Here is a 20,271-nt window from a genome sequence, read left to right as displayed (position 1 = left end):
AGCAGGGACACAAGCCCTTTTGAGTCCTCTACTGGCACTCACTTCAAAAATGCTATTCAGTGTCACTGTTAAATTTTCAAGAACTTATATCCTTCGGCAGAAAGCCTCCCAGTTGAACAACCTATAGAAAATACTCAACTGATTGGAGGGGGAAAGGAAGATTGAGCCTTTATGTGTATTTAGCTTGTTAACAGCTGGGTTCTCTTGTCTCCAGCTTGAATGGAATTCTAACAAACTCCACCACCATTTTATTACCCATGCCACCTATTTTTTTTAATCACATAATTTAAAAATGGCCCAGCACATGTGCAAATGAAGAACATAAGAGAAAGCAGAGCAGAAAACGCAGGATTTGAAATGTACAGCTTAATATGTTACTATTTAGTGTAATAAGAGAGTACTAGCTGAGCAATTTATGGCACAAAGACAGCTACCACATAATGCATACAGTTTGCAAATAATAAAAAATAATTAGTAATTAAATGATAGAAAAATATCAGCCTAGGTGCTATTCATCATGATTAGGGGTTATGTTATGGATGGGGAAGCTGCCCTTCCAGATACTGTTCAACTCCCATCATCCCTGACCATTGGTCATGCTGGCTGGCACCAAAAGGAGCTGACCTACTAACATCTGGAGGGCTGTAGGTTCCAGTCTCTGGTCCTTTTGTGACACAAGGAGAGGAGAAAGTTCGTAAGCTTGAGGCACATTTATGTAATGGAGGGGCCAATGTTCAGAGATGATGCTGTTGCAACTCACCTTCATCTGGAGGGCTGTAAGTTAACCATCTTCGATATAATTCCAGATCACAGCATTACATCTGAATTAAGCCAGCTATCTCAAAGCTCAGCTGAGAACAATGAAGTGGTCACATGTACGTAAGTTTATTTCTATCACAGGAGTGGGACATCCCTTAAAAGTATAGAATTCTAGAACCCTACTTAGTGTCATTCAGCTAAAGGGTGGAACTTGAGAGCTTTGTCCTAAGATTATTAGGAGTCAACATGGTGTCTGAAGATCCCATAAAGCAGTGATTGCTATGTATAGTCACTTCCGGGGCAGATAGGATAGGGCTGAGGTATTGTTTAGGGGCATTTGTTGCTGTCGCTGATACTCATTTTTAGACCTTTATTTTTTAGCTCTTATCATGACTTATATGGAAATCTTATCATGACATATGGAAACATGGATTTTGTTGTGTACTTTATGATGTGCTTTATTAAGACTACTTCTGTAATTGTGTTTCATCTTGTTAGCTGTCTTGAGGATTGGTTTAACTATGGAAATGTGGCATACAAAAGACAGAAAGAAATGAAAGGCAGTATTATATAGCTTTGTCCCTAAATGGCTCCTCTGTTTATGTAAGGGAGGGGGCTGCTTTCTGCTAAACTCCCCTTCCATATAATGTTCCTTTGTTCCCACTACTTTCAAACCGCAGATTTTCAGGAGTGGGCTGAGGAAAGCCCCATTTATTCCTGAGTTAGGAACCAAGCCTGCCTTAGATTACATGCTACAAGTAATCAAACCTTCTTTATTATATTTCAGACATAAAAGGTAGTTCATACTTAGTTGTCAAGACTTTCCGTCAGAAATTCTCATATTCCCATTTTAAGTTGGATGGCATTGCTCATATGCTGAAGCACCACCTTCTGGACAAGTGGCATTATAGCAACACACACCCTACTTCTAGTTCATGCACATCTCTAGGGAATAGACCATCCTATTTAAATGTTTACTCAACTTATTGTTGGTACATTCTTCCATATTGAGCAAAGGGATCTCATACTGGAGATTAATTCTGTATCCTCAATAGTTGTTTTACTAACTTGGGGGCACTAGACACTGTGCACACACAGTGAAAAACCGAATTAACTGCAGGCCAAAAGGGCATGAAATGCTAGAAGTGTTGTTGTTGTTTAGTTGTGTCCGACTCTTCGTGACCCCATGGACCATAGCACGCCAGGCACTCCTGTCTTGCACTGCCTCCCGCAATTTGGTCAAACTCATGTTCGTAGCTTCGAGAACACTGTCCACCCATCTCGTCATCTGTCGTCCCCTTCTCCTAGTGCCCTCAATCTTTCCCAACATCAGGGTCTTTTCCAAGGATTCTTCTCTTCTCATGAGGTGGCCAAAGTATTGGAGCCTCAGCTTCACGATCTGTCCTTCCAGTGAGCACTCAGAGCTGATTTCCTTCAGAATGGATAGGTTTGATCTTCTTGCAGTCCATGGGACTCTCAAGAGTCTCCTCCAGCACCATAATTCATGGATCAATGCCTTGTCGTGGCGAAGGGGCTTGAATAACTCAGAGAAGCTATGAGCTATGCCATGCAGGGCCACCCAAGATGGACAGGTCATAGTGGAGAGTTTTGACTAAACGTGATCCACCTGGAGAAGAAACTGGCAAGCCACTCCAGTATCCCTGCCAAGAAAACTCCATGGACAAACATGCTAGAAGTACAAATTGACAATTCCACATGAAGTTTAAATGAATAGTGACATTCATAACATCATGCATGGTCACTGCACTTACCTTGTATACTTTTAAATTTCATATATAATTGTCACACTATAGTCATTTTGGTCCAACTGTTTACATTTTCAATAAAAAAAGAAAAAGGACAAATGTGTTCTCAAAAAGTAGCAACAATTTTTGTCAGTGTATTTCATGACAAAGGTTCCTTTTTCAGGCACCACCTTAAAATTCCAAGTACCAAACATATACAACATAGATGAGGAAAAGAATAGTTAATTCAGATATGGAAAAGAGAGGGTAAGTTTTTGGAACTGCTGAAAGATGGGAAGGGAAGTTGAAGTTTGATATGTGATAATTGTTTAATTTTGTTGTTGTTGAAATGTTTGTAATAAATGAAAATTATAAACCTATATGAAAAAATAAAATTCCAAGTGCCATATAGCAGCTGAAGCAGTTTGGACACACAAGCAGCCTGGCGTTGCCTTTGTAGCATCATGAAATGTTCTGAAATGCACTGAGCTATAATAAAGCTTAGCTGGCACTTGTTGAGAAAGTTTGTCCTTTTTGCATTCTCTCATTTCTCGGCCTCCCTCTCCGTATGCTTTTATATGTGATACATGTACACAACTGTCAACTGAGATGTAACAGCTCATGAATCAGATGAAGGTCAATTACAGTATACAAGTGCTTCAGCTTTTAAGGTGCTAGCTACATTGACATTGTTTTGCTGTAGCACACAGATACAGCTACTAGGACGTTGTTACCATGTGAAATTCAGCACTCCTATCTCTTCCCACCAACTGCACAAGGTCCCAAGAAACTATGTACTGTAAATTCTTTCACTACTATCTGTGTAACTGGGCTCCCCTTTCCCAATGGTTTTGTAGGGCTCAGGATTTCCAGTACCCCAGTCTCCTGGCAACATGCAATCCTTTGTGCTAAGCCCTGCCCTGCCTGAGGTTTTCTCCTCCCCTCTGTTTTGCCCCACCCCACCGCCTCCAATTTCCCATGGCATACCCCACAATATGGAGCAACCCCTGAGCAATTTTAATAAGGGAAAATAAAGTGGGATACAATCACTTGAGTACTCCCCCCCCCCAAAGGAATAAAATCACTTTCAGAAGGTGTAATCTTTTGTAGGGTCAAAACAGAAAGCACATGTTACATCCACATGTTACACTCAATTTTATTTATACAAAACGCCTTGAGTGAAAAGAAGAAAACAACTGCTGGTCAGTTGCCAAGCAAGTCAGTCCCTTTTGCCATCTGGAGGCAAGCTGGTTACTTGGCATTCTTAGCATTGTTGGCCCGCATTTTCTTCAGCCCTTTCTTGTTGTGCTTCTTTGCAAAACGCATGTTCCGCAGGAACTTGGGATCAACCTAGAAGGCGAGGGGGGAGGATAGAATTTGTTTAGCAACTCATATAGGTAGGTACAAGTCCTAGTACTTACAGTGGGACAACTGACCGAGGTCTAATACTGTTCTTCAATAAAGCAGCTCTTTGTCCACATCAGGCTCACCAACTTGCTTTGTCTGGCTCAAACCTGACGGCTTTTCCAGTAGTCTTATGCATCTCTGTCTCTGACATTGTGTCAACCACATAAAGAACCATGGTTATGACCATAATTTAAGTGGCTATTGGTAATAGCTGGCAAACAAAAAGATAAAGTTTCCAAACAAAAGGTAGGTGAGCAGCCCATCTAGCAAGAAGGGCAAATAAGAACACATCTCCTATATAGGCATATGCTCACAAACTCTGGACAGCAGACAATACTTGCTTCAAGAGAGGCATTAGAAAAGCACTGTTCTAGGTTCTAGATACTGCCAAGCAGGTTCGTTTCCATTCATTGTGAGCAATGAAGAAACAGACATTTAGGAGTGTCATCAGGCTGGTTCTTTCACCTTGAAAAGACCCCTTGTCCATTGCACCAAGAGATTATTCTGTATTTCTATCCAAATAAGAATTTTAAAGCCAACTTGGTTGACGTAATAAGAATGGCCAAATAAGAAAAAGGATATAACAAAACACCAGTAATATTCAAACTCAGCCCCCCTCTCCACTATACATTTAAAGCAGGCATCCCCAACCTTCGGCCCTCCAGATGTTTTGGCCTACAACTCCCATGATCCCTAGCTAACAAAACCAGTGGTCAGGGATGATGGGAATTGTAGTCCAAAACATCTGGAGGGCTGGCGGTTGGGGATGCCTGATTTAAAGCAATCATCATACCATTTTATGTAGTCATGGCTTTCCCTAAAGATTTCTGGGAAGATGTATTGATTGTTAAACCACTCTGAGATCCGTAGCTCTGTGAGGTGAACAGGTGTCTCCCAGCAACTCTCAGCACTTAGGAAACTACACTTCCAAGGAGTCTTTGGGGGAAAACATGTCTATTCAAAGTGGTATGATACTGCCTTAAAAGTACTGTATAGTGCAGATGGAGCCTCAAGTGTACAAAGTGCAGGTTATATTTTGCAAGATTCACTGAATATGACACTGACTTTATCTATTTACAGAATTTCCAGTGTTCTCAATTCTACAGCGAGGAACATCGCAATGAAAATAAACAGAGAAATCAATATACCGAAAGTGCAAAATCATACAAAAGGACCATAACTAAACAAGACTATCGTAAGTTAAGCAAGCAAAATTATGACATAAAATTCCCAAATAAAGTAACACTTAATGTCATTCTCTGTTATCATACAATCTTAGCATGCAAGGCCTCTACAAGCCCACTAGTAATGGGTGAAAGCAGTTGCTGATGAGAAGAAATGCACTTACCCCCTTCAGAGATTCATATCTATCTGATCTGGGTTTCTTAATGCCATTTCTGTGCCACTTGCGAGCTGTTAAGAGATACCATTTTCACATTAAGGATAAAGGCTTGTCCATGACCCTTTGTCAACTTGGTGCCCTTCAAATATTTTGGGCTACAACTCCCATCAGCCCCAGTGAGCATAACCATTCCAGGCCAGCTTTATCTACCTGTCACACATGTGGGCTTTTAAAGTCCTGTGAGCTAGTGTAGAAGTCCCAAGTTAAAATCCTGAATCTGGGCAGTCACTAGTAAGCACCAGTTTTGGCTATCTATCAAGGATGGCCAAAATTGGTGGGTTCTTGATATAGTACGTGAAGCACTTAACACTCATACAAACAAATGCTATTGGATATTGTTTTCAAAGCATACACTTTCTCTGTAAAACTTTCTCTTTGAGGCATGAGATTGTATTGGGAGGCGGGAAATGTCAACATACTGTCAACTGCTCTCTGTTGCCACCCTTACAAATACCATCCTAGCAGCACTCTTAAAGGGTGCATTCCTGCCTACTTTTTAACTTCAAAATCTGTTTTAAATGAATGGGTGTCACTCCAATGTGTATGCAGTTAGGACTAAACTGTAAATCTTCTATTCTTTCCCCAACTTCTGACACCTACAATGAATTAAATCCACAAGCACAGTGGCCAATGAAGTCCATGCTCTTCTATTTTTCCAAATGGATACTACCAACGTAGTATTAGTGAGAGAAAAACAGACTTGCCTACCACTGTTGGAGACCATTACATTCAAGGATGGTTTCCAAATGAGGATCATCTGGAAGCCCTGAAAGAGCTAAACTGGGGATTATCCTGGCTATGCTCTGATCAGCACCAGAAATGTGGGCAGTTTCAGGGCCAAGCACTGACATTTACAATCGCCATGGCAAGGATGAAGCTGTTGCATGATCAGCTTTCCTCCATCAGTTGAAGATGGCAGACTCCCTGACTTTCCTGAATGAAAGTGGTTTTCTGACGATTCCTTGGGATGTCCATCAAGGCAACCGGGGGAGGGGAAAGGACCAGACAACAATATAAATGTTTGCTTATACAGTAGTTATTTTTGATCAGACCAGTTATTCCTGGCACACTATGCAAGTCAAATGAAAAGCATGATAGCTTTTCAGTGCCCAGTTATTTGGAATTGTTAGTAAAGGGATGTGGATCCCCTCACTTATAAATACTGAAAGTTTAATCAACATATCTGTTGAGGTCAACTACAGTTACCATTACTTAAAATTCTTCTGCATGCTCAGAGTTGCTAACTAAATGCCTCCAACTATACCTTGATGAGTAATTACTGAGCAATATTCACTCCCTGACCTCTATGCACACTTACATTGGTTGTGTGTGGTGTGGTTCTTGGACTTGGCCATGGCTTAAACCTGTGAAAAAGAATCAGAATCAGAAGTGTTCCTTTCAAACACAGAATAGCAGAAAACCCCAAAGCTCTTCAGCTACACGGGAATAAGTTTCTGTAGAAAAACTTTAAAACCAATGTCCATCTAACACCTTAAACTCCTTTCTAAGAAGATCTGCTTTGCTGAATCAGACCAAAAGGCCACCTAGTTCAGTATTATGCATCCAGGCAGTTAAATGTCCCTGGGAAGTCATGAAGACAACCAGACTCCACAGATACCTGGCAATTAATTGAGACTACAGCTGCCATCCAAAACACACCAGTAGGTTTCACTGACCTCAGTGTAGACATGCACACTGTCACAGGTCTGTAGCCGCAGAAGATGGAGCTCGCATGGCACACATTCGTATAATCTCTACTAGTGGCCACAATATCACATGTGATAGGGAGTGTTACACAGGAGCGAACTTCATATAAACTTGGATGCTGGATCTAATGCCCTACCAAGATACAAAGTCCAGACACTCCACAGGACAACCAAACGGGACCCCGACCGTGCCAAGGGCGATACTGTGAGCGCTTCAGCCACCCTTTCTTCCCATCTTTTTATCTTTCCACCCACCCCACTCCACCTTTCAGGGGCTCCAAGCTGTTCTCATTCCCATCCCTCGGGCACAGAGCACGAAACGGCCTCTCAGGAAGGCGTCCCATCCCTCCTGCACCGGCCATTCGCCGCTCTAGGGCATCCCTCCGGAAGGATGGCACTGGATCGAGCAAGGGAAAGCTCACCTGAAGCTCCGCCACAGTTCAGACCAAAACCGGAAGAGAAGCGGCACTCGCAAGGCACGCTGGGAAGCCACAAAGCCTGGCCATAGACGCAGACCGGGCTGCGTTTTTGTGTTTCCGGCTGGAAACACGAGCCTCCGTTAAAATAGTTCCGCAGGGGAACACTCTCGCCTTCCGTTCCTTCCGCTGTTTATTTCCTTTTATGAAATAAAGAGTGGACGAGTTTTGGAAGAATTTTCGCGGAGTTGAGTGTGCTCTCATTTGAGATTAACAGGGCGTTCCGATAAAAAAAACCCGTTGCTTCTCTGGGCAGGTTTCTTTCCTTACGGTTTATCATTGCATTGCTGCCTGTCCTAAGATCCACCGCAGCCCATTGTAGTATCAGATCAAGGGCGGAAAAAGGGATTTTTCTTTCTTTCTGTGGACAGAAACTGGTTTACCAGAGGCAGACCCACGACTGCAATCTCCCATGCTTTCAAAATCAGGGAAGGTTTCGCTCTGAACTCACACCTTTCAAAATTATGCCTCACCCGTCCGATAGTGGTGTTTTATTTTATTTTTCAATTTGAACTATTTAAAATACATTTGGGTAACCTTTTTCTTGTGATCAGGAAGACATGCAGGCATTTGGCTCCTCGAGTTGGCTTTTAGGAAAGTTATCCGATACTGTAAATGTTGGCACGTTTAGAAAAACATCCCCTGACGCTGTATTTCGTATTGCAAATTTATGTCAGAAAGGAAGTCATTCTCATAACTCTGAGTACTGTACAAAAATGTTGTGGTGTCGCAGTAACCCTAAGCAATAATGCTAGTAAGTTGCTCAGTTCATTAAAGACTCGAACTTTCCTGCGATGTCCTTGTAATACCATTCAACAGCATATTACAGCAAGATTGCCAGTTTAAACAGCATACTCGGCTATTACTAGAACCGGCATGGTGTAATGCAGGGTATGTAATGATAAGCTTGAATGTGTGAAACGCAGCTTTATATCGTGCCTCAGCTGTGATTTTCATTGTGCCAACCTGAGGTCCATGTATTCTCTCACCTGGGGGCACTATTTGATCACAATAGTCAAGGGAAGCTGCTAAATTTTATATTTGGTTGGACATATTAATAGATTATTGTTTCTGATGTTTTGTTTTAGTGTGGTTAGTGGGGGCAGAACATCAGATTTGTATTGATTTGTATTGATTTAGGGGGGGGAAGCTGTCCCCCTTCACTTTAAGCTGTCACAGGCTCTAAGCTGTATGCCTCAATTGTGCTCCACCTGTATATTTTCTGTAACGAACTCCTTCCAAAGGAAGCCAAACCTGGGTAAGCACTGTGCCCCTGGAACTACTCACCACCTCCAAAAACCAAGAAGTATTATCACCATAATGCTTTTTTGAACCACTCGGGGGCATCTGGCTAGCCATTATTTACAGGAGAATGCTGAACTAAATAGACCTTAGATCTTACTGATACAGTAAGGCAGTTCTTTTGTTGTTGTTTAGTCATGTCCGACTCTTCGTGACCCCATGGACCATATCTGTATTATTAGCTTCCCTCAAAATGTCACAGTATGTCCTCTTTCATGTACAACACATACAGACAAAGACTCTTACTTTTAAATAAGAAAGCAATTTTTCTTCAAGCAAGTAATAGTATAGGTTTGGCAGCAGACACAGAGTTCAGGAATCAGGCAAGACGGTCACAACTGGATGGAAGCATCTCTAAGGTATCTCAGCAGTTTCCATTTCCCCCATGTCTGTCTTTCAAAGAGGAGGCACTGGCATGCTCACACACAATATTCACTCAGTTTGCAAGAATGCCAGGTTTGCAAATGTGCATTGCTCTGAGATGCCTGGGTCTGCTCGCATCTCTAGAGATGGCACCTGGTCCTAGGTGACATTACTGCATCCTCTTGTTCAGGCTCCTGATCACTGCCTCCTCTCTCCCCCACTCAGCTGCCTACAGCCCTCGCCAGTCTCCATTGAGACACTGCTGTGCTGGGAGATTAGGGGGAGGTGTTTGCATGCCTGCTCCCCCTTCTGAAGCATCAAAAGTTAAGGCACACTGGGGAGAGCTCCCCTCCTCCAACCTCCTCCCCCTGTTTCCTCCTCATCTTGACATAATGGAATGACAGCATAAAGCTGTAAATATGTCTGCTTTGCCTGCCATCTCATAAGTGGTCCTACTGAAACCAAGCAGGGTTCTGAACATTAAACATAAATTGTGAGTGCAAATATTTGCAGGTTTGAGAGGCGTCTAAGCGAAGTGTTTGCTAATATCATTTACACAGCACTTTGCAGATGAGCTTGGACTGAACACACCGTTTTATGAGTATACCGGTAACTGGAAAGTTAAGAAATGTCCTAATATGCATGTATGTTAGGGACAGTTTGTTGTGACAAGATGCTTCTTGTCCTCCCAGATTGAGCTGTTGTCTGAGCTATTTGTCACAAGCACACAGTGCAATTTTTCATGCTGCCACAATCTTCCTCAGTGTGGGTTGAGCGATAGCAAAAATTGTTTTTGTACTTGAGGAAAGATTCAGACAACATGATTGCCATGAGCACAAAGCACTCCGGTTGTTGTTGTTTTTGCTCCTCCCGCTGCTGTTTTTTTTAAAATTGTTGATGGGTTTTAGTTTGATTACATTGATACTGATACTGGTCATGTTTTGTTCTTTAATCTAAGATTAAATGCAAGCTATGGTTTGCCCAAACCTGCAGACTGTGGTTTGTTTCCTAGCAACAGCCCATGATATAAAGCCATGGCTTCTTGTTGGCTCACAAACTTTTAACTGCGGTTTGGTGTTATGGCTGAACACAAAACTTGCTTAACTATTATTTATTTTGTCACCCCACACCAGACACTTGCCAAGCTACAGAGACAAGAAACAAGCCATGACTAGAGGACTGAGGTTGAATCCCAACAAGAGAAAAGTACTGTTTCTGGGAGGCGGGGGGCAAGCAAGTGTGGGGGACTCCCTGGTCCTGAATGGGGTAACTGCACCACTAAAGAACCAGGTGTGCATTCTTGGGGTCATTTTGGATTCACAGCTGTCCATGGAAGCACAGGTCAATTCTGTGTCCAGGACAGCTGTCTACCAGCTCCACTTGGGGCGATGGCTGAAACCCTACTTGCCTGCGCACTGTCTTGCCAGAGTTGTACATCCTCTGGTTATCTCCCACTTGGACTAATGTGTTCTATGTAGAATGTAGCAGCTAGACTGATGACTGGGAGCAGCCGCCAGGACCATATAACACTAGTTCTGAAAGACCTACATTGGCTCCCAGTATGTTTTCCGAACACAATTCAAAGTGTTGGACCTGACCTTTAAAACCCTAAACGGCCCCGGCCCAGTATACCTGAAGGAGCATCTCCACCCCCACCGCTCAGCCTGGACACTGATGTTCATCTCCGAGGACCTTCTGGGGTTCCCTCACTGTGAGAAGTAAAATTACAGGGGACCAGGCAGAGGGCCTTCTCAGTAGTGGCACTCAACTTGTAGAATGCCCTCCTATCAGATTTCGGGAATAAACAACTATTTGGCTTTTAGATGACATCTGAAGGCAGCCCTGTATAGGGACGTTTTTGCTTGATGTTTTATTGTGTTTTTTAATATTTTGCTGGGAGCCGCCCAAAGTGGCTGGGGCAACCCAGTCAGATGGGCAGCATATAAATAAATAAATGAATAAATGAATAAGAAAGACTCATGGTTTGTTGAACACAGCATGCTTAAAACAAACCATGGCATACGTATGAGTGCAGCCATTTTGCCTACAAATATGGGATGGCAATTTACTGTTAATAAAGAGATCTAAAATGTGGGTAGAAGGAAAGGGTAGCTGCCTGTGCAAAGCTATTAGCTGGCCTTCAAAAGAGTAGTGCAACCATTTTATTAGTTTAGGGGACAATATCGAGAAAATGGCACCTTTTCAAGGAAAATGAATCTGGAAAAAGGCACCTTGTTCGCAGAAAGTACAATCTCAGGGACTTTCCAGACAAATGCTCAGCTGTTGTGGGGAATCCAGATGTCCTTCTCCCAGCTTGCTCATTCAATGTGTGTTGTGGGTATATATGTGTTGTGGGTTCGCAGCTAGCCTGCGAACTGAGAGCTAATCGGATTTGTGGCATTGGAGAAATGTGATTCTATGGGCTGCCATTTTTCTGGCATAAGAGTGAAAGAAAAAGTTTCACCTGTGAATCAGGCTGCTCTTAAAACCACAGGGTCAGCAGGGCTACTCTCTCCACAAAGCTGCAATCCTAGTGATCACTCTCCTATATTCACCATAATTCAGACCCCCCAGCAGTACTTTAATTGCAAAGTCAGCACCTATTGGTTTGTTCCCATTTCATACAACTTCTGTTTTTTCATGTCTGCTGGATGCTCTGCATGTGTGTCTGCTTGTGTGGCGTGTGATGAGGAACTGAGCAAATACAAGCAAGATAATTAATTGCAGGGTTGTGCTGTCATTTGGTGAACTTTCTGGGTTTTTTTTTTTTTTTTGCTTTTCAAAGGCTACTTCTTCATTCCCAGTTCCACTCACCCACTTCTTCTGAGAGCAAGTGAAATTGACAAATTCCCTATGCAAAGCAGACTGTGGGAACTGGGTATAATGCTACAGGTAGGTAGCCGTGTTGGTCTGGTGTAGTTGAAACAAAATAAAAAATTCCTTCCAGTAGCATCTTACTAAGTTTGACCAACTAAGTTTGTCATTGGTATGAGCTTCTGTGTGCATGCACACTTCTTCAGATACACTGAAACAGAAGTCACCAGACCCTTATATATAGTGAGAGGGTGGGGAGGGGTATTACTCAGAAGGGTGGTGGGAATGGGTGATTGACTGATAGGTGTGAAAACCTGTTGATGACTGTTAACGACTGCAATTGGTCTTACAGGGAAAAGCAAGGGGTGAGATGGCTAAAGATAGCTTTATCATGTATAATGAGATAAGAATCCAATGTCTTTATTCAGACCAGGTCTCCCCATGGTTTTAAGTTTGGTGATAAGTTGCAGTTCAGCAACTTCTCTTTCCAGTCTATTTCTGAAATTCTTTTGTAATTAGACAGCTACTTTGAGATCTTGTATAGAATGTCCCGGGAGATTGAAGTGTTCTTCTACTGGTTTCTCTGTCATGTGATTCCTGATGTCAGATTTATGTCCATTTATCCTTTGGCGTAGGGTTTGGCCTGTTTGTCCAATATAGAGAGCTGAAGGGCACTGTTGACATTTGATGGCATACACAGTGTTAGAAGATGAGCAATTAAATAGTCCTGAGATGGTTTGTTTGATGTTGTTGGGGCCAGTAATGGTGTTGTCTGAGTGTATGTGGCCGCAAAGTTGGCATCTGGGTTTATTGCAGGCTCTGGTACCAGTGTCCATGTTAAGTCTGGTGGTGGTATTATTGTGGGTGAGGAGTTGTTTAAGATTGGGTGGCTGTCTGTAGGCAATGAAAGGTCTTCCTCCCATAGGAAGTGTAATGCTGGGTATAATGCTGTGTGTGTTTCTGAGAGGACTGTAGACAGAAAAACACATGGGCGGCTTGCCCTTTGTACGATTCTGGGAATAACCTCCCTTCCCCTGAACAATATTATCTCCAGCCTACTTCTCCACAGTTTCAGTTAAGAACTGAAAAGGTCCAAACCAGGGCTGGTCTTTAATGAACTCAGATCATGGGCCATATCCGCCTCAGTCAGTAGAGCATGAGGCTTTCAATCTCAGGGTTGTGGGTTTCAGCCCTACATTGCGCAAAAGATTCCTGCATTGTGGAGGATTGTGGGTCCTTCCAACTCTACAATTCTTTGATTCACAGTTCTGTGATTCCATCTCTCCTTCCAGCAGGGGTATTCCGGGCTTCTTCACCAGAGTAAGATGAGAGGGGGAAGGCACATACACAGAGCAGCTAAGTAATTTTGGACCTGGAGTAGTAAACGGTCTTCTGGGAGCCCCTTTAGGTAGTCATGTGTATTACTTAAATTGTAAGACACACAATTAACATCCCCCTCCCTCCGCATTTCTCTCATTCCCTATTTTACAACTGCTTCTACATTTATGATACTTTAAGCCAACAAACAAACAAAAGATCGCCAACCCTATAAAGGAAGAAGAAAGCCACGGACAGAAAGTCTCTACAGAGGGTGGTGAATACAGCACATGATATCATGGGATGTCCCTTGAGTCCGCTAGATGACATCGCAAGGGATGACTCACACCCCGGCCATCACCTTTTTAATCTTCTACCCTCGAGCAGGAGATATAGAAGTATAATCAGCCGTACCAACAGGCTTAAAAATAGCTTCTATCCATGGGCTGTTGAACGGAAAATAAGATAGCGAAATTGACTTGCGATGTGGTGTGTTGATCAATAAGAGATTGAGTGTATGTGTGTGGGGGGGGAGGAAGGCTCATTTAATTTCATTGTACACAGGTTGCACAATGACAATAAAGGTATTATTATTATTATTAAGGTTATTATTATTATTATTATTATTAAGAAATACCCTGAAAATGTGCATTTTAAACTCACTTAAATCTTAGCACCATTTTTATTAAATAGTGGGTAGACAACACAGCGATTCTTCAAGAAGCTCTTTATTCAGAAGCCAGAACAGAACTGAACTGCATTGCCGAGCTGGCCTGCTTTTATAGAGGCTAGCTCAAACAATGTATCAAACATAATTCAAAGTTCCCTCCTAAAGTTCCCTCCTAAAACAACTGTCAAGGACCTGAGAGAAAACTATATACACTAATACATAACAACCTTGAATACAGGAATAAACTGGGGATTGCTTCTGTTGCCCTGATGCTAAGCACGTTTACTTGGGAATAAGCACCATTTGTTGTGGAAATGGATAATGCATTTCCTCATGATGGAGAACTCTTAATCTCAGGGTCATGGGTTTGAGATTCCTGCATTGCAAGGGCATTGGGCTAGATGATCCTCGTGGTCCTTTCTATGATTTTAAGTCAAAATAAAAAGAGCATCCTTAATGGTGTACATGGCTGCCTGGCTGTCCCTCGACTATGATTTTATTTTTTTTAAAAAAATGGAGGAGGAAAGAATGATGCTGGGTCTGTTTGCCACTGCTCCCCATCTCAATGACCACTTTCTGAGTTGTCATTTGAGTGGTGGTGGTGGGGGAGGTAGCAGCAGGGGGTCCCCTGGACTGTGTGACTCTGATTTTTGGCCCAGGGGTCCATTCCTATCTGTACCACTGGCCCTATAGTGGCAGCAGTGGCAGTGAACTTTCTGCTTGGTTCTTTCTGGGTCCTCAAATGCAATACAGAATGGAATGCAGTAGCCTTTATCAGGTGTGCTCAAAGGCAATATATCGGGCACAGCTCCAGGCTGCGTGGCACTAGGCCACTCTTCCTCCACCCCAGTCCTAAGCACATTGGCTTGGAAATTAAGTCTTGCTTGCTTCTAGAGACTCTTATTCAAGTGTAGTAATAGCTGCTGAAGCGAGTCGTTGGAGGCTCACCACCTACATTAATAATAGCCTGCTTGCTCTTTTGTAGCACATTTCACTCAAGAACTCCCACCATGCTTTACTAGTGTAATTATAGAGGCACTAACAATTTTAGACACAGAATTTCCAAATAAAATATAAAGGTGGGCTTTGGAACAATGGGCTGAATCCAGACTAAGCTAGCTGAAGTCTGTTTTCATTAAAATCAACTGGAATTGAGTCACGGATAACTTGAATTCAGGGAGTAGACACGGTTAGGCTTGCAGCCTCAGTTTTGCTCTAACCCTACGCCTGCCCTTTTCACTTTTTGCTTTTTCAAAACCACACATTCCTAAATGCTTCTCTCTCCCCTGTTGTTTGGGCAGCTATGGACGAAAAAGAACCAGGTGCTGCCTATACAGAGGAGCAATGAATGTGTCTGCTGGCATAGAGCTGCTAAGCGCAGAGATGCACCACTTTGAACCACAGAGCCACATCCCCCCTTTTAAGCTCTCTCAATTATAGTAATTTTAGGTGTTATTTGTAACTGCAGGAGGCATGAGCTTTCTGCAGGGCAATTTTTCTGTTGATGCTTTCTCTTTGAAGGCCTGTCCTCAGGTATCCACTCCAGAAAGGGTCTAATGGTGTTTTTTCCAAGTGATGTGTAAATTGGTTTCTGTGTTTCTCACATCTGTAATTTGAAGGCAATCAGATGTACGCTTGATTTAAAATGATCTGTTTTCTGCTTTCTGTCTCACATTAACAATGTTTACCAGTGACACATTCGGATCTAAGGCTGCAGTCCTGCACGCTTACGCGGGAGAAGGTTCTGTTGAACCCATCAGGGTTTACTTCGGAGCAGACACGCAGAGGGTGACACTTCAAAAAGTATTTTGTTGTTGTTTAGTCGTTTAGTCGTTTAGTCGTGTCCGACTCTTCGTGACCCCATGGACCATAGCACGCCAGGCACTCCTGTCTTGCACTGCCTCCCGCAGTTTGGTCAAACTCATGTTCGTAGCTTCGAGAACACTGTCCAACCATCTTGTCCTCTGTCTTCCCCTTCTCCTAGTGCCCTCAATCTTTCCCAACATCAGGGTCTTTTCCAAGGATTCTTCTCTTCTCATGAGGTGGCCAAAGTATTGGAGCCTCAGCTTCACGATCTGTCCTTCCAGGGAGCACTCAGGGCTGATTTCCTTAAGAATGGATAGGTTTGATCTTCTCGCAGTCCATGGGACTCTCAAGAGTCTCCTCCAGCACCATAATTCAAAACAAAAAGTATTAGTAGCATCAAAAACTTGCTTCAGCCAGGAGATATACTCAGAAGTTCTATTTATTTCAGTAGGACTTTGGGCCTAGGAAAAAGGGTTAGATTCTCCACCAACCAAAACATTTGTGTATTCACATAGATCATTTATACTTCCAAACCACCCATCAGTCCTTAAAATCACAGTGTTGTACAAACAAAGCACAATTCATAACAAAATAAATCAAAAACAATAAAAAGCAACAATTATTAAGCGATTCAGGCACCACCTTCCTGCCCCAAATGCCTGTGTAATGAGATGCGCTTTTAGCACCTGCTAAAGTCAGTAGTGAGGGGACAACCATTTTCCCACAATAGTTCCACAGCCACAGAGAAGGCCGTGTCCCACTCTGCAACAGAAGATACACTACCCATCAACCATGCCACAGGACCACTTTGTCCAAAAAGGGTGATATTGGCCACTGGGAGGTATTTGTCAAATACTGCAGGGTCAAAGGGGTTCCTTTTGAGGAGGAACCATGCTATCACTTCTTTCAAGGTGGCTGGCACCATGACCATCCTGTTCCCCAAAGACCACCCCCCAGAATCATCCTTGGCCAAACTAGCTGGTCCCATTACTGTTCACAGTTGCACCAATCTGGACCAAACCTAGCAGTTTTCTCCAACTGGGTGCTCTCCAAATGTATGTTGGACCACAACTCCCATGATCCTTGGCCAATGGCCATGCTGCTTGGGGCTGGTGGAAGCTGTAAACACACTAGGTTGGAGATGAGTGGATGTCTATCCTATCTATCTCTATCTCTCGATCTCTCGATCTCTCGATCTCTCGATCTCTCGATCTCTCGATCTCTCGATCTCTCGATCTCTCGATCTCTCTATCTCTCTATCTATCATCTAGAGCGGGTTGGGACTGTCGGGTCAGCCGGGGGCAGGAACGATCCACAGGCACAATGCAGGAACGAATCCAGCCTGTCTCTCCCATCAGCGTTCAGCGTGCTGCTCTAGGGAGTTCTGACAGCCCTTCTCCACAATTTGTTATGACCCATGTCTTGGAAACACTGAGCACATATTCAGAGTCCAGCAGAGATAAAACACAGACGGAGTCGGGCTGAGGTTGTGTACCAAAAGCTACTTTATGAAGCGCAAGGCAGAACAAAAGAAAACATGTCTCCTCTCGCTGAAAGAAGTCCGAAGAAAACAAACGGAAACAGAATACAGCAAACATCCTCTCCTGTTATTCCAACAGTCTTTGCTGGAATGCATAACACAGGCATGTGACCTGCACAGTGAGCGGAACAGAAACCTAACAGGGACATGTTGGTAGAGGTGTGGCATGGTAGTATGTGGGTCAATCTGCTTGTATCGTCGCTACAAAGCCATGGCTTGGGATGCTAATGGAGTAATACGAAGACCTAGCTGTAAATCAATTAACATTCATGGAATATGTCTTGATATTTTTTTGACAAGCACCTACAGAATGCTCCCAAGAAAGTATGGAAATCATTTTTAGCTTGTTAGAGCTCATCTCCAAGGATGTATGAGCTGGGCATAAGGCAAAGGACAAGCCAAGGTCTCAGATTGTTTTAAGACTAAATGAGAGTAAAAAGTTAATCTTGATGGACACTTGATTGCATAAGTGCACCTTGTACCTCCAGCTTAACTCTTGCACAAACAATGGCTTTTGTTTCTAAATATCTGGAAGTGATAAGCAGGCAATATTACATAAAGGCAAGGTTTTATGTTGCATAAGATATTAAGAGGACTAACAAACTGCTGATTTTTTAAAAAAGCAAATCATGTGCCCAGCTAAATATTTTCTTTTAAGGCATTGGATTTCTCTCTCTAGAATGGCCCACATTTGATTTCTTTAGCTTGAACTTCTAATCTTAGAAGTTTGTCTCCCCCCACCCAAAACACAGAGGCAACCATCTCTGCCATTTGCCTCTTTTTTGACAAACAGAAAAGTGAGGATGGATGGGAAAACCTCGTAGTTTGCCTACTGCTTTGTAGTCACAGAAAAGATTTCACTATCTTCCTGTGTCTTCCTTTTCTTATAGTTCTACCACTCTTTACAAATATTTATTTAGCCATTCAGAATTTTCCACTGGAAGAAATTTCAAACTCTTCTTCACAGTTTACTCTGATACTTTTCAGGTAATAAACAGGTATGAAATCATCTAACTGAATATTTCTGAGTTAAACCCATTGCCCTTTCCTTAGTAGCAAGGTAAAACTTTGGGGGGAGGGGTAACCTTCTTTTAGACATCTAAAGGTTATGATTATGTCTCACCATAAGCTAGTTTCCTTTGGGCTGAGGTTACACTTTAACCTGCAGATCCTCTTTTCAAGTTTAAGCAAGAGGTAGCGATGGTGAAAATGTTGGCTAGCTTTAAAAGAGGATTAGACAAATTCATGGAGGATAAGACTTAACAATGGCTAGTAACTATAATGCCTGTGTTCTACTTCCCACGGAGGTGGGTGGGGGTTCTGCTTATGGGCTTCCCATAGGCAGCTGGTTAACCATAACAATGCTGGTTTAGATGGGCAACTGGTCTGGTGTAACAGAGCTTCTTATGTTCATCTTCATTTGTATGCCACCTTTCCATAGTTGAACCATGCTTACGGCAGCTTGCAACGCCAAAACATTTGTTGTTGTTTAGTCATTTAGTCATGTCCGACTCTTCGTGACCCCATGGACCAGAGCACGCAGGCACTCCTGTCTTGCACTGCCTCCTGCAGTTTGGTCAAACTCATGTTCGTAGCTTCGAGAACACTATCCAACCATCTCGTCCTCTGTCGTCCCCTTCTCCTACTGCCCTCAATCTTTCCCAACATCAGGGTCTTTTCCAGGGAGTCTTCTCTTCTCATGAGGTGGCCAAAGTATTGGAGCCTCAGCTTCACAATCTGTCCTTCCAGTCAGCACTCAGTGAGCACCCCTTCATGGATCAATGCCTTGTCGTGGCGAAGGGACTTGAATAACTCAGAGAAGCTATGAGCTACGCCATGCAGGGCCACCCAAGATGGACAGGTCATAGTGGAGAGTTCTGACTAAACGTGATCCACCTGGAGAAGGAACTGGCAAGCCACTCCAGTATCCCTGCCAAGAAAACCCCATGGTCAAAACATTTACATAATTACAAAAATCTAGCAAAATTCAAGTAGTCATAAACCATAAATGAAAACAATTCAGTAAGTATACAATAAAATCCAACAACCCGCAAAGAATTCATAATAAGGTCTAACAAAGATACCAAAACCAATCATAGCAAAAGTTAAGCATCTTCCAATAAAACCTTGTTTTATTGTCCAATAAACAATAGTTCACCCCAATAGTCTTTAGAACAGGCATCCCCAAACTTCGGCCCTCCAGATGTTTTGGACTACAATTCCCATCATCCCTGACCACTGGTCCTCTTAGCTAGGGGTCATGGAAGTTGTAGGCCAAAACATCTGGAGGGCCGCAGTTTGGGGATGCCTGCTTTAGAACAACAGTTCTCGCAGGTCAGATGCTCTCTGGCCCATTCAGCAGCTTTTGTAAATGCAGTTATCAGCAGGGGAGGGGGAAGAGTGGGACTGTGCCCACCCTCTCCCCGCATCACCATAAGTACGAGGCACACCACCATTAAAGTACCATAAGTATGAGGCACACCACCATTAAAAAAGTTAAAAAATTTAACTCTGTGCTACCCTATATTGACTATATAATTATGACTGTAAGAAACACTTGCCAATTGCTGTGTTGGTTGCAATCTCCTGTAATAAGGCTTCACAAGCCGCTGATTTCTCTGCCAGCACAATCCTTTGCTCAGCAAGTTTCAGGTTGAGCTCATCCAGCCAGCTTCTTTAAGTTTGTCTAAAACCACCCTCCCGTGGTGGTGGCTGTTGAGAGCTGCGCTCGCTCCGCATAGTGACCCGGCCGGCTTCCTTTCCGGCGGGTCAGCACTGTCTATTGGCGGCCGCCAACCACGTGACAATGCAAATCGCCCTTCTCGTCGCCGCACGTCGCGGCACACCAGCCAGCGTCTCGCGGCACACTAGTGTGCCGCGGAACAGCGGTTGAGAAACGCTGGTGTACAGGATGTAAGGTAAAAGGTAAAGATAAAGGACCCCTGGACGGTTAAGTCCAATCAA

General features: G+C 43.2%; 1 protein-coding gene across 1 annotated transcript; it reads right to left on the bottom strand.

The window, feature by feature from the left end:
- Positions 1–3,642: 3,642 nt before the first annotated feature.
- Positions 3,643–7,485, bottom strand: RPL29 (ribosomal protein L29). The gene is made up of 4 exons (XM_088663191.1): positions 7,442–7,485; positions 6,632–6,677; positions 5,260–5,324; positions 3,643–3,854 (listed from the first exon to the last, which is right to left on the bottom strand). The coding sequence occupies exons 2-4, from the start codon at positions 6,666–6,668 to the stop codon at positions 3,756–3,758; spliced, it is 201 nt and encodes a 66-aa protein (XP_088519317.1). The 5' UTR covers positions 6,669–6,677; positions 7,442–7,485; the 3' UTR covers positions 3,643–3,755.
- Positions 7,486–20,271: the final 12,786 nt, after the last annotated feature.

Source organism: Zootoca vivipara, chromosome 2 (genome assembly GCF_965207765.1).
Source record: "Zootoca vivipara chromosome 2, rZooViv2.hap1.1, whole genome shotgun sequence".
NCBI classification, from domain to species: domain Eukaryota; kingdom Metazoa; phylum Chordata; class Lepidosauria; order Squamata; family Lacertidae; genus Zootoca; species Zootoca vivipara.
Note: the sequence above shows the minus strand (reverse complement) of the source record. Positions and strands in the feature narration are given on the sequence as shown.